Source organism: Tiliqua scincoides, chromosome 1 (genome assembly GCF_035046505.1).
Source record: "Tiliqua scincoides isolate rTilSci1 chromosome 1, rTilSci1.hap2, whole genome shotgun sequence".
In the NCBI taxonomy this organism is placed as follows: Eukaryota; Metazoa; Chordata; class Lepidosauria; order Squamata; family Scincidae; genus Tiliqua; species Tiliqua scincoides.
The window spans coordinates 262,121,017-262,135,284 of NC_089821.1; the positions used below are offsets into that span (position 1 = coordinate 262,121,017).

The 14,268-nt window shown below is 43.7% G+C and overlaps 1 protein-coding gene across 2 annotated transcripts in view; it reads right to left on the reverse strand.

Annotated features, from left to right (window-relative positions):
• The window catches only part of SRBD1 (S1 RNA binding domain 1), a 193,008-nt gene that overhangs the window by 155,203 nt on the left and 23,537 nt on the right, over window positions 1-14,268 (reverse strand). For both annotated transcript variants that reach the window (XM_066611811.1, XM_066611813.1), the window contains exons 10-12: window positions 7,084-7,187; window positions 5,433-5,540; window positions 1,913-2,070 (exon numbers count right to left, since the gene is read on the reverse strand). In XM_066611811.1, coding sequence (XP_066467908.1) covers window positions 1,913-2,070; window positions 5,433-5,540; window positions 7,084-7,187 — 370 coding nt within the window. The remainder of the gene's footprint in view (window positions 1-1,912; window positions 2,071-5,432; window positions 5,541-7,083; window positions 7,188-14,268) is intronic.

The window sequence follows — 14,268 nt, forward strand, 5'->3', positions numbered from 1 at the left end:
AATTGGCCTTCTTCACTGCCACCGCACATTGGGTCAACACTTTCATCGACCTGTCCACCACCACCCCAAGATCTCTCTCCTGATCTGTCACAGACAGCTCAGAACCCATCAGCCTATATCTAAAGTTTTGATTTTTTACCCCAATGTGCATGACTTTACACTTACTGACATTGAAGTGCATCTACCATTTTGCTCCCCATTCTGCCAGTCTGGAGAGATCCTTCTGGAGCTCCTCACAATCACTTCTGGTCTTCACCACGAGGAAAAGTTTGGTGTCATCTGCAAACTTTGCCACCTCACTGCTCAACCCTGTCTCCAGGTCATTTATGAAGAGGTTGAAAAGCACCGGTCCCAGGACAGATCCTTGGGGCACACCGCTTTTCACCTCTCTCCATTGTGAAAATTGCCCATTGACACCCACTCTCTGCTTCCTGGCCTCCAACCAGTTCTCAATCCATGAGAGGACCTGCCCTCTAATTCCCTGACTGTGGAGTTTTTTCAGTAGCCTTTGCTGAGGGACCGTGTCAAACGCCTTCTGAAAGTCCAGATATATAATGTCCACGGGTTCTCCCACATCCACATGCCTGTTGACCTTTTCAAAGAATTCTATAAGGTTTGTGAGGCAAGATTTACCCTTACAGAAGCCATGCTGACTCTCCCTCAGCAAGGCCTGTTCGTCTATGTGTTTTGAGATTCTATCTTTGATGAGGCATTCCACCATCTTACCCGGTATGGATGTTAGGCTGACCGGCCTATAGTTTCCCGGGTCCCCCCTCTTTCCCTTTTTAAAGATAGGCATGACATTTGCTATCCTCCAATCTTCTGGCACCGTGGCCATTTTGAGGGACAAGTTGCATACCTTAGTCAAGAGATCCGCAACTTCATTCTTCAATTCCTTAATAACTCTTGAGTGGATGCCATCAGGGCCCGGTGACTTATTGATCTTTAATTTATCAATGAGGTCTGAAACATCTTCTCTTTTAACCTCTATCTGACTTAACTCCTCGGTCAGGAGGGGCCGTTCGGGCAGCGGTATCTGCCCGAGGTCTTCTGCCATGAAGACAGATGCAAAGAACTCATTTAATTTCTCTGCCATCTCTAAGTCTCCTTTTATCTCCCCTTTCCTTCCCTCACCATCCAGAGGGCCAACTGCTTCTCTGGCGGGTTTCCTGCTTCTAACATATTTGAAGAAGCTTTTATTATTCCCCTTAATGTTGCTGGCCATGCGTTCCTCATAGTCTCGCTTGGCCTCCCGTATCACCTTCTTACATTTCTTTTGCCACAGTTTATGTTCCTTTTTATTCTCCTCATTAGGGCAAGACTTCCATTTACGGAAGGAAGCTTCCTTGCCCTTCACAGCCTCTCTAACTTGGCTGGTTAGCCATGCGGGTACCCTCCTGGATTTAGTAGAACCCTTCTTTCTTTGCTGTATACACCTCTGCTGGGCCTCTAGTACTGTTGTTTTAAGCAGCCTCCATGCACTCTGGAGAAATTGGACTCTTTTTACCCTCCCTTTCAACCTCCTTCTAACCAGCCTCCTCATTTGAGGGAAGTCCGCCCGTCGGAAGTCAAGGGTTTTTGTTAGAGATTTGCCTGGTATTCTTCCCCCAACGTGCATGTCAAAAGTGCATCTCGTTTCCAAATTATTCAACTACGAACAGGGTCAGAGTTTTTCAAAAGATTTGGACGGTGCCTAACAATTTTCAATGCACAATAACAACAATTCAAAATAAGAATCTAATTCTAAGTACAAAAATCTGCACAAGCCGATGAAACAATCTGCACAGCCATGAAATCTAAATCCCCTCTGAACCTAAAAGAAATTGCGATGGACGCAGACCAAACTTGACAGGAAACATCCGTGCTGTAGTTATTGAACGGGCCCCTTTCACAGCCAGAGTACAAAACTTACTGGTTGGCGAAATTACTGCCAGTTTGCAACCATGTGAGTAGCCAGGATCAACTCCCATCAAAGTTCGCCCCCTCACAGGGCTCATAAGAAGCAGCTGGCGGAGATTCCTTCCAAACATCATTACAGATTCCTTCTCTGCATCTGAAGTCAATTTTGATCTGTGAAAGGAGAGTAGTGAAAACAGTAAACTTCATCACACATGCACAAAATCTCATGCCAGTTACCTCACATCAATACACCATTGTCCTTTCTATCGTGCTTCCCATCCCCTATTTTTCATTTGCAATGAGACTTTTTTTAATGCATACAGGAAAAACTGTTTATTTCTAATTGCACTTCTGTCTTGTCTTCCTTTTATGATAGAGGGCAAGGCAGCATATGCAGAGATCCCAAGTGGGCTCCCATTCAGGCACTGACCAGACACAGAGCAGCTTAGTCTTAGCAGGGTGGTTGCTAAAAGGAGTAAGCAACATTTGCAAGGCAATCTCAGACATGCTGCAACAGAACCTTCTGCTGCCTCTGTCACTCATGGCTTTGGCCACTTTTGTAAAGCCACATCCCACTTCACTAACATTTGGAACACGGAGACCGTATGGGAGGGGCATGCCGTTTAGATCCTCTCTGCATCAGCATTCCTGGTAACAGATGGCACAGAGATAGGCATGGCCTACCTACTTGGTTTCATTTGAAATATTTCAAATGAATTATTTCATTTCAAATATTAGCATAGTGTAGTGGCACACAACTGCACATAAACAACAGAGGACAACTTAGCAGCTGGCCCTAGGTTTCTATGTCCATCTTATTTATTCTTAGGTTTCTACATAAATTTTGGAACGTTATCTCAACTTACTCATTAATACTTACAAAGACAGTTTTTTCTTACCTAAGTTACTCTAGGCTGCAATTCTTGCACACCTACTCCCAGTGGGCCTGGGAGTAAGGCCCACTGAAGTCAATGGGGCTTACTACTGAGTAGGCATGCCTAGGATTGCACTGGTATTGACTTAAGAGATTTATATCCTGTCTTGAATTTTTTTTGGGGGGGGAGCCTCTTTGGTCATTAACCAGTGTTTTTACTTAGCCACATCAGAGTACTTTGGCTCGCTGACCCCCAAACCACTTGATTGGTCTTGTTTGGCAGTTTTTTCCTCCTACTCCAAACAGTTTTCTTTTGGTCTGGTCATCTTTTATAGCTAAGGAGATCACTTCTGGCAGGTTTTGTGTGGCCAAAAGATAGGGTTAGAAATTTTGGTGTGCACCCCTAGGTAAACAGAAGCCAGGGGTGAGGCAGTACTGATTCCTAGAGTCTGGCTGCCTCAGGGAGGCTGGCAAGTAAGCTCTTGTACTTGAGGGAAGAAGTGCAGTCCAGCTACCCTGACACTTCAGGGTTGACGCAAAAGAAACCCAGGCCATCAACTGACAGGCCACAGTTTTGAGTCAGGGTTAGAACACCCAAAAGGGGAACAGATAGCAGTTTGCTGTCACCTCTAGGTTAGATGCCTGCACTAAAGGGGAGAAAAGTTGTGTTCACATTGTGCATTTCTTTCATTCAATACTGTGGGGATGTGTATATTTTGCTTTGGTTGTATGTCTGTTTTTTGTCTGATTACAATGCCTAATACAGGTTTGTAGAAATTGAAATTTACTGTGGGGAGAGAAAATGGAACAAAATGCAAATGCACAATGAGCATCTGTTCTAGTTTTGCCTTCAGCATCAGCTTCCACAGCGCTACAGTGGGGATACTAAGGACTTAAGTCACAGGTTTGCTGAAAGCATGACTGAGATAAGGATTGTAAGGCGGTCCTTAAAGTAATACAATAATGAATTTAAGTCAGTCCAGTGCTATTGATGTCTACCAGACCCACAGCCAATTCTACCTGTTGACTCAAAAATCTCAGAGTTTGACATAATGTACTCCAAAGAAAGAAAGGTCAAGAGATTACAGCCTAATTTGGATCAATCAAGAGTCTGCTTATCCAACCTGTCCATAATTTTGGAAACCCGTTTTATGACATGTGATTTTTATCATCCAAAACAAAATCCAGATCTCTACATGTATTTTGGGAACTATGCTCTAAAAAGAAAACTGACATCTTATTTCTATAGTGCAGAAATGGCACTTCAACTGCTAAGAGAAGCCATTATATTGTCATTGGCAAAACAGATTGCTTCATTCTCTGTAGTCATTACAGCACCACAGCAAAGTTGAGCCCAATATTATGACTATCAGATTGTTCATTTAGGAGCAAAAAAAAAATTGACAGGCACAAGGACACTTCTTGCTGGAGCAATTAGCATCCCAGATTCTCTCAGAGAACTATGAGAAATGGAATTAGAACAACGTAATGGAGTGCATTACTGAAACAGTGATTGTGTAATGGATACAATAAAACAATTTTAGCAACACAACAGTTTGCGTCAGGACCATTATAGCAATCTGATGTATTGCTCAATATTAAAAAAAAACAAACCCACAATGTGGTGGTGTTATTAAAAATTTTAAGCAAATTGCAGTTTGTATACACGAACTGTCAACTTATTCGCCATTTAAAATGCATTTTTGATCATTAAATTGTTTCCCACCAGCCCACCTGCCAAGAAAAAATGCCTTTAACATGCCAAATACTGCATATTCTTAGGCTTTAAATAGCAAATTATTTCAGATGTGTGTTTGACACATGCTCAGAGGCAGTATGTCACTGACAACAGAGCACTTGTCAAACAGCCATCTACTCGCCTGAACGCAAATACAGCCACTTAAAAGTGAATCCTATTGATTTTAGCAAAACTTATTTCCAAGACAGAGTTCTCAGAATTGTGGTATTCATCTGTCTTTTCTGTGCCCTAGAACTTGCTCTTGCTCATAAGAAAAAAAAATTCATGCTTTTTTTAAGCCAATACATATTATATTTTAAAATCTTATATCCTACCTTGCCACTTCAATAAAATACACAAGTCAAACTATACCACGAGGTGAAAAACTAAAATTAAACAAAAAAACCACGTTCCTTTGTTGGACTGGCTTACCAAAACTAATTGAATCAATACATGTAAATTAAAATACACGAAATAAAATGAGAACATTGCTATTGAACAGAGATAAAAGTTTCAGATAAAATTTGTTATTAAAGACGTTGCTTGAACTGAGATGGGACAGAACCTCCTTATGTGGAGCTGTAGGGACACCACAGATGCACACAGCCTTATGCATACCACTGATACACAATGTTTCCTATCAAGGTTTGATAATTTTAAAAAATTGTACAAATTCATGGAAGAGAGTTCTAGCAAAGGCTGTTAGTGATAATGGCTAAATGGAACCTCCCTGTTCAAGGGCAGCATTCCACTGAATATCAGTTACTGGGAGGGAGGACTATTGCCTTTGGGATTCCTAAAAGCATCTGGCTCACCACTGTGGAAAACAGGATGCTGCAAAAAATAGACTATTTATCTCATCAACCAGGGGCCTGCTTAGCTTCTCAATCAACCATTTCTGGGGAAAATGCATTGCTTTACCTGAATTCTCTGCAAAGGAGAGGATAAATAAGGCGTTTATATGAGTCTTCAACTGAATAACGCAGTAGCTCCATTAATTCCGGAACTGCATAGGCCTTTGGTCGCCACCTGTGTACCAAAAATGTGCTTAATTAAGAGCATTTGGCAACATTTCAAATCACAACCAGCCAAAAACGAAAACATAGCTTATTAAAACAGATAGATCTATTTATAGTGTCCATACAGGTGTTTGAACACAGTGTTGTTTATTTTACGCAGGAGTAAGCCCACTGTGTTCACAAAGACTTAGACCAGCCATTTTCAACCACTGTGCCGTGGCACACTGGTGTGCCATGAATGATCTGCAGGTGTGCCGTGGGAGTCTGGTGAAGGGTCATTTATTAGTAGGGCCATTGGGGGATGTGAGCATGGTGATGCCTTGTCATTGCCATTGGGGGATGTGAGCACAACAGCATGGTGTGCCTTGTCAATTGTCAAAAAACTGATGGGGTGCCTTGACAATTTTAGTATCTTGTCAGTGTGTCTTGAGACGAAAAAGGTTGAAAATCACTGACTTAGACTGTAATACAATCTTACTCAATGGAAACAAACACCTATATGACCATAACAAATACTCTTTTGCTTGAAAGTGTCAAAGAATCATCTTCTCCCCAGAACAGTACACATAATTAACAGTTGCCTTCTTTCATATAATAATAATAACTCGGTATTTATATACCGCCTTTCTGGTCATCAGATTACTCCTCTGACTTTATTCAAGGCGGTTTACATTGGCAGGTGTTTCTAAATCCCTCAAGGGGATTTTTACAATCATGGAGGTTCTCTCTTTCAAGAACCAACAACATTTCAGAATGGATCTTCCTGGTTTGGTCTCACTTCTGGCCTCCAGTTCTCCCACGCAGGCTGGCAAGCAGCTCCATCTCTCACAAGGAGGGCAGCCAAGACGCTTCTTGCTCTCACCAAGAGCAGGTGGAATCACACAGCTGGGCTTGTCAGCTGCTTCAAGGTCTCGCCATTCTCAGCTGTTCAGGGAGCTGCCGGTGCCCTCGAACTGGCGACCTTCTGATGTTATCTTCGGGCTAACAGAGGCTCTACCCTCTAGACCAGACCTCCTGCCCCAATATAATCCAACTCATCCTCTTCAGTCATGGGGACTATAATCATCATAGCCATAAGGATATAATCCAACTGATCCTCTTCAGTCTTGGGGAAGGGCCCTTTTACATGTGCCACCGCCTACAGAACTGGGAGGGGCAGCGGCAATAAGTAGGGGGTGGGTGGGTCTGGCAGAGGCCTCCTCAGCCGAATCCTATCCCCCACGTTGGGCTCAAGTCTGCATCAATGAAATGGCTGGCAGAGACTTGAGAAGCCCATTGAGCAGGCTGGGGCTTTACTTGGGGTAAGGGGATGAATGTCCCCTTCTCCTGAGGAGACCTCCAGCCTGCTGGTATCCAGTGGTAAGTGTTTGGAGCTACTGCTCCTGTGTTGGATAGGACTGGGTCCATAGTTGACCAAACTTTGTCCTTTAATGTGCAATGCCATAAGAAGCAAATTTTATACAATGTTCATAAGAAAAAACATGGATTTCTTTAAGAGTATTAGGATTTCTTTAAAAGTATTAACATGCCCATAACTAGATCTCTATACAGACCTTTCATTGACACACCACCTTGAGAATTCATTCTTCACCCCATCAGGAATGTTGACCTTCACTGTCAGGACTTTTAGATTCTCCCCCCGGTTAATGGCTAGAATCTAAAAGCAAGCATAAATGGCAAACTTATATGACACACAAAGTAACTAAATGATTTTTTCCTCTTACCCCATGTCATGCCCCAGCCACCCCTATGGGCCTACTCATATGTGCCAGTGAAATCACTGGCGCAAATCTGAACGGCCCATCGTAACACAGGGCTGGCTAGGAGAGGGGTTCGGATTTGGCCTGTGGTGTTGCACTCAATCCTACCCCCCTCTGTGAACCAATCTGTCCAGCATCCCACCCTCCTGCTGCCCAAAAATATCCCCTCTCTGCCTCCATTCCACTCTCTCCCACTCCCTGTGTCAGCCTCCCTTGGGCAGGTGAGAACTCACCTGCTCTGGGCACAGATCCAATGACAGCCCAGCCTGCTCAAAAGGAGCATGCTTTAGGGCACATTTGCAACACTCCTGGGCTAGCACAGGGGACCTCCCAAGCTACTGCCCCTCAACACACTGAATTCCAGTAAATTCCAACCTTGTTGAGCAGAGGTTTTCCAATCTATGTTTGATGGACTTCCAGGAGAGCCTGACCACTTGCACCACTTTTCCCCTTCCAGAAACTAACTACCAAGACCTGCCGCAAATGTAATTCTGCCTGATGATCTTATCACCATAAGAAGCTGATCATGAACAACCAACAGTCGTGCTCATTCCTCTCCCTATCCTAGTTTGCAACCTTTCAAAGAGGGTTTGCAGACTGTTGCTTGAGGGCTGGGAAACAGATGGATGTAGGTATAATATTAACCATAGTTAGATCACAAAGTGAAAGATAGTGAGGATTCTGCAAGAGTGGAGGAGCCCATAAGCCCACTGGGTGTTCCTGTTCACCGAATCTGCAACCAGGCAGCATTACATACAAATACACAAAATGGCATCTCACTGTCCCATCAGACCATGAAGTCATCTAGCTCAGCATTGTTTAAGTATGGGATTTGGCCTGTCCCAATCATCTATCCCAGCGTCCTGGAGATGCAAGCAACTGAAGTTGTGACTATTTGCATCTAAAGTACATTCTCTACAGTGGAGCTATGGATGGCCCACTTCTTTCATCCACTTTGGGCCTGGGAATTCACTATAACTTCTCCTTCCAACATACTTCTCAGAAGAAAAATATTTCAATTACCATGCACACAAAATATGAAATATGCATTTAACTGCCAGCTCAGAGAAAATGGATGATTGCTATGTACGCTGTTGCCTTCACACTCCTGAAAGTTAACAAAACCACATATTTCTGAAACATTAGATGTGCAGAAGCCATTAAAAAGCTGTTAGAAGTTGACATTCCTGTGTCACTGTGCATGTTGATGTATGCTATAGGCCCTCAGCACTGTCACAAGCAAGCTTTCCGTGTCAATCATGAACTTTAATTCAATCACTAGCTAACTCAGACATGTCACATATGTTAAACACAATGGTCTAAAAATGACCCGAGGACATAGCACCAATTTATATTCCTCAGCTTTCCTGTGCTCGTTGACATACCAGGCCTGACATATCATTGAACAACAAAGCGAATAATAGAAATTACATGTGAAATATTATAGCATCAGGTACCTTGCCTGCCAAAGCAAATGTTTTCATGCAGAAATTAGGAGGAGACACATTTATTAACAAAGCAAATGCTTTCATGTTTATTCCGGTTTGACAGGAGGAGACACAAGTTTAAAACTGTCAATCTCAAGTGAAATCCAAATTATGTTTTAGGCAAACAACTTCATCAGATACAGTTCACAGCACCACTTCTCACAACTCACAGGGTTTACATTAAAGCATCCCATTTTCCAGGCCTCCCACAAAGTAGCTTGTAACAGTTGGAGAGGAGCAACTACTGCGTTGTTACCAAGTCCTCTCACTAACCCTGCTCTACAGTGTAAAGTCATCTAATTAGTATAATCCAAATTTAGCTTTGTAGGATAGCAAAATTCTCAGCAGAAGTGTGGGAAGGTGAGATAGTTATAATTCTCTTTGGCCTCATTCTAAGGAACAAGGGGTTTGACGGACCCATGTTGTTTTTCTGGGCAGATCATTCAGTCACCCATAAGTCCAAATACAGTTTCTTTCTTGGTGAAAAGTCCTGTCTTCTTCCATTGCCTCCCTCCCTGCAACTGGATTTATTATTTTAAGCAACTGATTTAATTATTTCAGTATTTAAATATCCCCTTTCTCATAGACTCAAGGCAGTTTACACAGGCAGGCTGAACATAAACCCCTTTTTCAATGAGAAAATCTCATAGAACCTCAATATCTCCAGATGTTTCCCTTCATAGTGCAATCATCATACTTGCTGCTGACTTCTTGAGCTTGTCCATTTTTTTCCCAGTGGACTCCCCCACACTCCACTCCTCTGCAAGGATACATCAACTGTCTCTCAGTCTTCCTGTCTCCCATCCAAGCAACTGATCCTGCACTGCTGTTCAGGCAAGGTGACAGCTCAACCTCCAAACCCTACCTCTTGCTACCAGCATTTATATTATGCTACCAGAGAAGGCAGACTATAGCTTTTTATGGCAAGAATTGTTATAAGAATAATCAGGGAAGACAGAAGCCTTCCCAATGAGTTTTCACAACATGAGCTGATGCGTGAGCAAGACAGATAGGAGTGCTGAAACCCTGAGTTGCCACAGTTAGGTAGAACACTTAAGGTGAGAAGGGGCATGGGGGCAAGGAGAGTTGAATGCCCCCCACCCAACCATAGTTTACCTTTCAGAAGCCCCTCTCTGTTTCTACCAACAGGGGCTCCAGCTCTGGATCCAAGCCCCAGGGGGGCTGCCGGGTGGCAAGCTGCGGTTGGGTGGATGCAGCTCCCAGCACAGGTCCAAGCTGACCCACCCGGCCAGCAGAGGCTTACCTAGGGGAATGGAACAAATGCCCCTTATCCAAGGAGGCCTCCAAAGGCCAAAACTCTCCTACAGGATTCAGCAGACGCTGCACTGGCACCTCTGCATTGCCACGTGGTGGGTAAGGTAAGATAGGGCTGTTACGTTCTTTCCTTTTCTTTTTCCAATTGAATCCCATGCTTTCTATGCAATTGTGGCAAAAGTTTAAACATGCAGATCTGATGCTTTCACATCCAGTTTGGCCCTAAATTCCAGAAAGTGGGGAAAGAGGTCCAGCATACATAGTGATTGCCCAAGCATTCTTGCACCCAATGCTGTCTTCTACTGAACGAGATCATTGATGCAGCTAGCCCACTGGCAGCAGCTCTCAAAAATCAGTCAGAGGGCTCAGAGGTGCTGCCCAGGCTATGGAAAGCCTTCCCCAGCTCCCTTTCACACTTGACACCAACTCTCCGTACATTTTGGTGCCAACCTAAATCTTTTATTCGAAAGAGCTTTTCATGATCGGTGGCTCGAGGAGCGATGTGTTCTGTTGACATTTTATATCTGCATGTTACTGTGCTGCACATTTATTCAGTATGCGGCTGCATTGTATATGCATGGGTACATGCCTGCTTAAGCACAAACTTGTATATATTTGTGTTCACTAGCCTTGTGACCTGGTCTTGAGCAGCAGTCAAGGCTCAGATACAGAGGATGAACTAGTTCACTATGGCAGTCAGAGGCACTGGACCTAGGCCACGACATTGAGCCTCAGTTTATCACACAACAAACCAAAGGCCCCTGAACCAGGAGTCCCAGCAGCAGCACCTCCTGAACCTGACTTCCCTGAGGGATCATCCCTCTCCAAACCAGAGGTCTTGCTCTCTGATGTCTGTTTGCCAGTACGGACAACGCATCAGGTAAGATGAAACAGAGGGGTGGTGGATTGCCAGAGATTTACAGACCAGAGATTTACTTTAAGACTCTCCACTCCTCAGAAAGGAGAAGGGTAATCACTGCCAGGAGATGTATACAAAGGGCTCAATTGAGTTCCAGCACTAGCATACCTGAGCGGGGGGCAAGGGGCAAGTGTGGACGGGCAGCATGCCTGGGGGAGACTGTGCCGCCATCCACTGCCCCCTTGCAACCACTCAGAACAGTTGCAAGTAGCTTAGAGCTGCGCCTGCTTCTTTCAAAGCGACAAGAAGTGGGAGGCCTCTCCAAACAGTGTAGAACCAATCAGAACATGCAGGAAATAATTGTGGTGATGATATCACATCACTGCAATTACTTCCAGGTCAGGCAGGGGGTGACATTTAATGGGACAGCCCTGGCATAGCAGAATACCCAGGAGCACCACTGAGTTCCAGACATTCTGGGAGAAGGTTGGTTGCTTGCAAATATCCAAGTTTATTGCAATGCCAGCCTCACCTATTATCTTGACTGACTGACTACAGCTGGGACAGCCCCTGCCCAGCCTCACCCTGGAAACTCTTTTTGCCCTGAAGGCTGCCACTTACAGTCAGGACAGGATAGCTATCTTGCAGACTACACTAAAGAATGGTAGGATACAAATATTTCAAATAAATACATACATAAAATAAGCCAAGGAAAATAGGAGGGCTGGAAGAAGGAAGTGGCCTTGAGTAATGAAGGGAAAAGGGTATCAGGTGAAAGTCTGAAAGGGCATGAACCATAGAAGAAGGGAACAGACAAAAAGAAGTAAACACACTCCATTGGGAGCTGCAGGAAAGAAAGTAGCTGTAGTTCCATGTATTGATCTGAAAATATCCAGTCAAATCTTTGGCTGTTGGCCAACAGTCCTTGACTTTTTTTGTACATGAGCTAGTTTCGAGTCACAGAAGTTGTTCAAATAAGCAGGCAGCACAGGAAATCCATTTGAAAAGACTCAGGAGAATTCAGAAGGAAGGTGAAATTCAAGGTTAGTAGCAAGAACCTCAAATGGCTTTTCTAGTCTGAGCCAACTCTGTGACAAATAGAAACAGACGGAAATCCACATTCCTCCTACTCTGGTCCAGAGAAGTTAATATGTTTCCCAATCTCTTAACCATGGCTGGGAGGACCCCATTGATTTGTATATTCCCACACCCCTACCCTGTGCAAATTCCCGCTCCCCCCTTCTCTTTCCAATGTTAGTCATGGTGTGATATCATCAACAACCTTCATCTACCAGCTTTGGAGGACATCTATACATCTCGCTGTCTGCAGAAGTCACATAGTATTCTGAGAGACCCCTTCCATCCGGCTCAGTTCTTTGAACTGTTGCCTTTGGGTAGACGATACAGAACTATTAGCGCACGAACCACACAATTCCTGAACAGTTTTTATCCCACAGCCATAATTAGGTTGAATAAGGGAATATAGTTGTTACCATGCTCCTGGACATTATGGTCTGTTATACTGTTTTTATATTATGATGCATGTTGTATAAAATGAGTGGGTGAGTGTGTAGAGTGTGATTGTTGAAACATGTGATTGTTGAGTAGTATATATTTATGCTTGTATCTCAAAGGTGCATAAATTTTGTTGTGCTGTAGCACAACGACTATAAAGTTACTATTACTACATATTGTGTCTGTATTAGCTTTAAACCAAGTCAGTGTTGAAGGTGATTTTGTAAGACCTGGTCTCACATGGACAATATTTTATTTCCTTTATTCAACACATGCAAGAGGTTTGCATCTGAACACATGCATTTGGTGCTTGGAGAGCAAGGGGCAGTCCAGCAACAGGGCTATTTTACAGAACTGATGGCAAGAGGCCACACATCCAAAGGCCTCACACTTTTCATTGAACCACGGAATCAACCTCCTCTCCCCTTTAGCTGATCAGTTGAAGTCCAAATCTGAACAGAGTCTTGTTCACTCCTTAAATTAAAATGGAGTTTTCACAGTCATGCATGTGGTCAGAGGAGGCAGAGCCTCACCTGTCATACAAGGAAAATAGTCTCAGCCTTTCCTGTGATTCTGCTCCACCCACTTTCTGATGTATTACATGATCACAGGGGAGGCAGAGCCTTCACTGACACTAGACTACAGCAAGAGCTCAGCCTCCCTTGCAATCATGCAACCACTAAGAAACTAGGTGGAGCCCATGTGCAGTGTGATTCCCTGTGATTCCCTTTCCTTTCTAGGCTTCTTTCCTTAAATTATAGTCTTGCAAGCGGCCCGGCACATAATTTGTTTTTCTCACGTGCACACATACATGCATTTTAAATACCACTGTCTGTAACATTGGTTAAAGATTAACCATAGTTAGCATTAACAGCACAACACTGGAAAAGTTGGGAAAGGGGAATTTATGAGGGAGAAAGAAGGAAGTCCAAAGCATGCCCTCAAAATCTTAAATATTGCTAAGAGATTAGGCCTGGGTGATGCATAATCCTAGTGTAGTCCCTGGAATTCAGTAAAACTGATTTGGAATAAAACACTTGGAAACAACACTTGAAAAACAAACTTCTAAATTGAATATTATGATCCTCAATCAACTTAAAAAAAAAATATTGAGTGTCTTCCTTCACACTGACACTGGGAATAGTTAGCACATAACTGAAGTTTGCAAGTTAAAAAACCCTGCCATCCTTTCAGGTCACCTTTAACTATAATTATCTAACCTTTTCTCGATGCTTCAGACCAATTTCAACTGACAGGTTTAGCGCTGAGTGGCTCAGAGCATTCTTCGATCATGTGGATGTTCTCCGAGCCATTCGGCATAGCAGCAACTGACACAGGGGAGATGACATTGGACAAGAAGTCGAAGGCTACGTGAATGAAGCTCACAGCATGGATAAGAGCTGGGGAGGGCCACCATAGAGGGAACAAGTAAGCATTTCCAAACTCTTGTTCTTCTCAGGAGAAAACCATCTTCCCGCCTGAGCCACATTCTGGGGGAACAAGGCATGTGCCCTCAAGGCATGTGCCCTCAGGTCCATCAAGGAACACCTTGCTCACATAGTACTACTAAAGCACTACTGCAAATTTTTCTGTCAGATTCAAAATGGTGGGTTCAATTTTGTGGTTCCCAGCCACCCACAGAAGCAGAGCAGTGTGCAGACTAGGTCATATAACCCTCACCTCCTATGACATCTACACTTGAATACACTCCAATGTGATCAGATAATTCACTTGAAACTACAGCAAGACAATCAACTTAGGAAGGTTGCAGTATGCCTCTGCTGTAATGGCTTGTTCAGCCCCAGACTGTGGTGCAAAAGCAACTCTCAGGAGAAGTGCTAT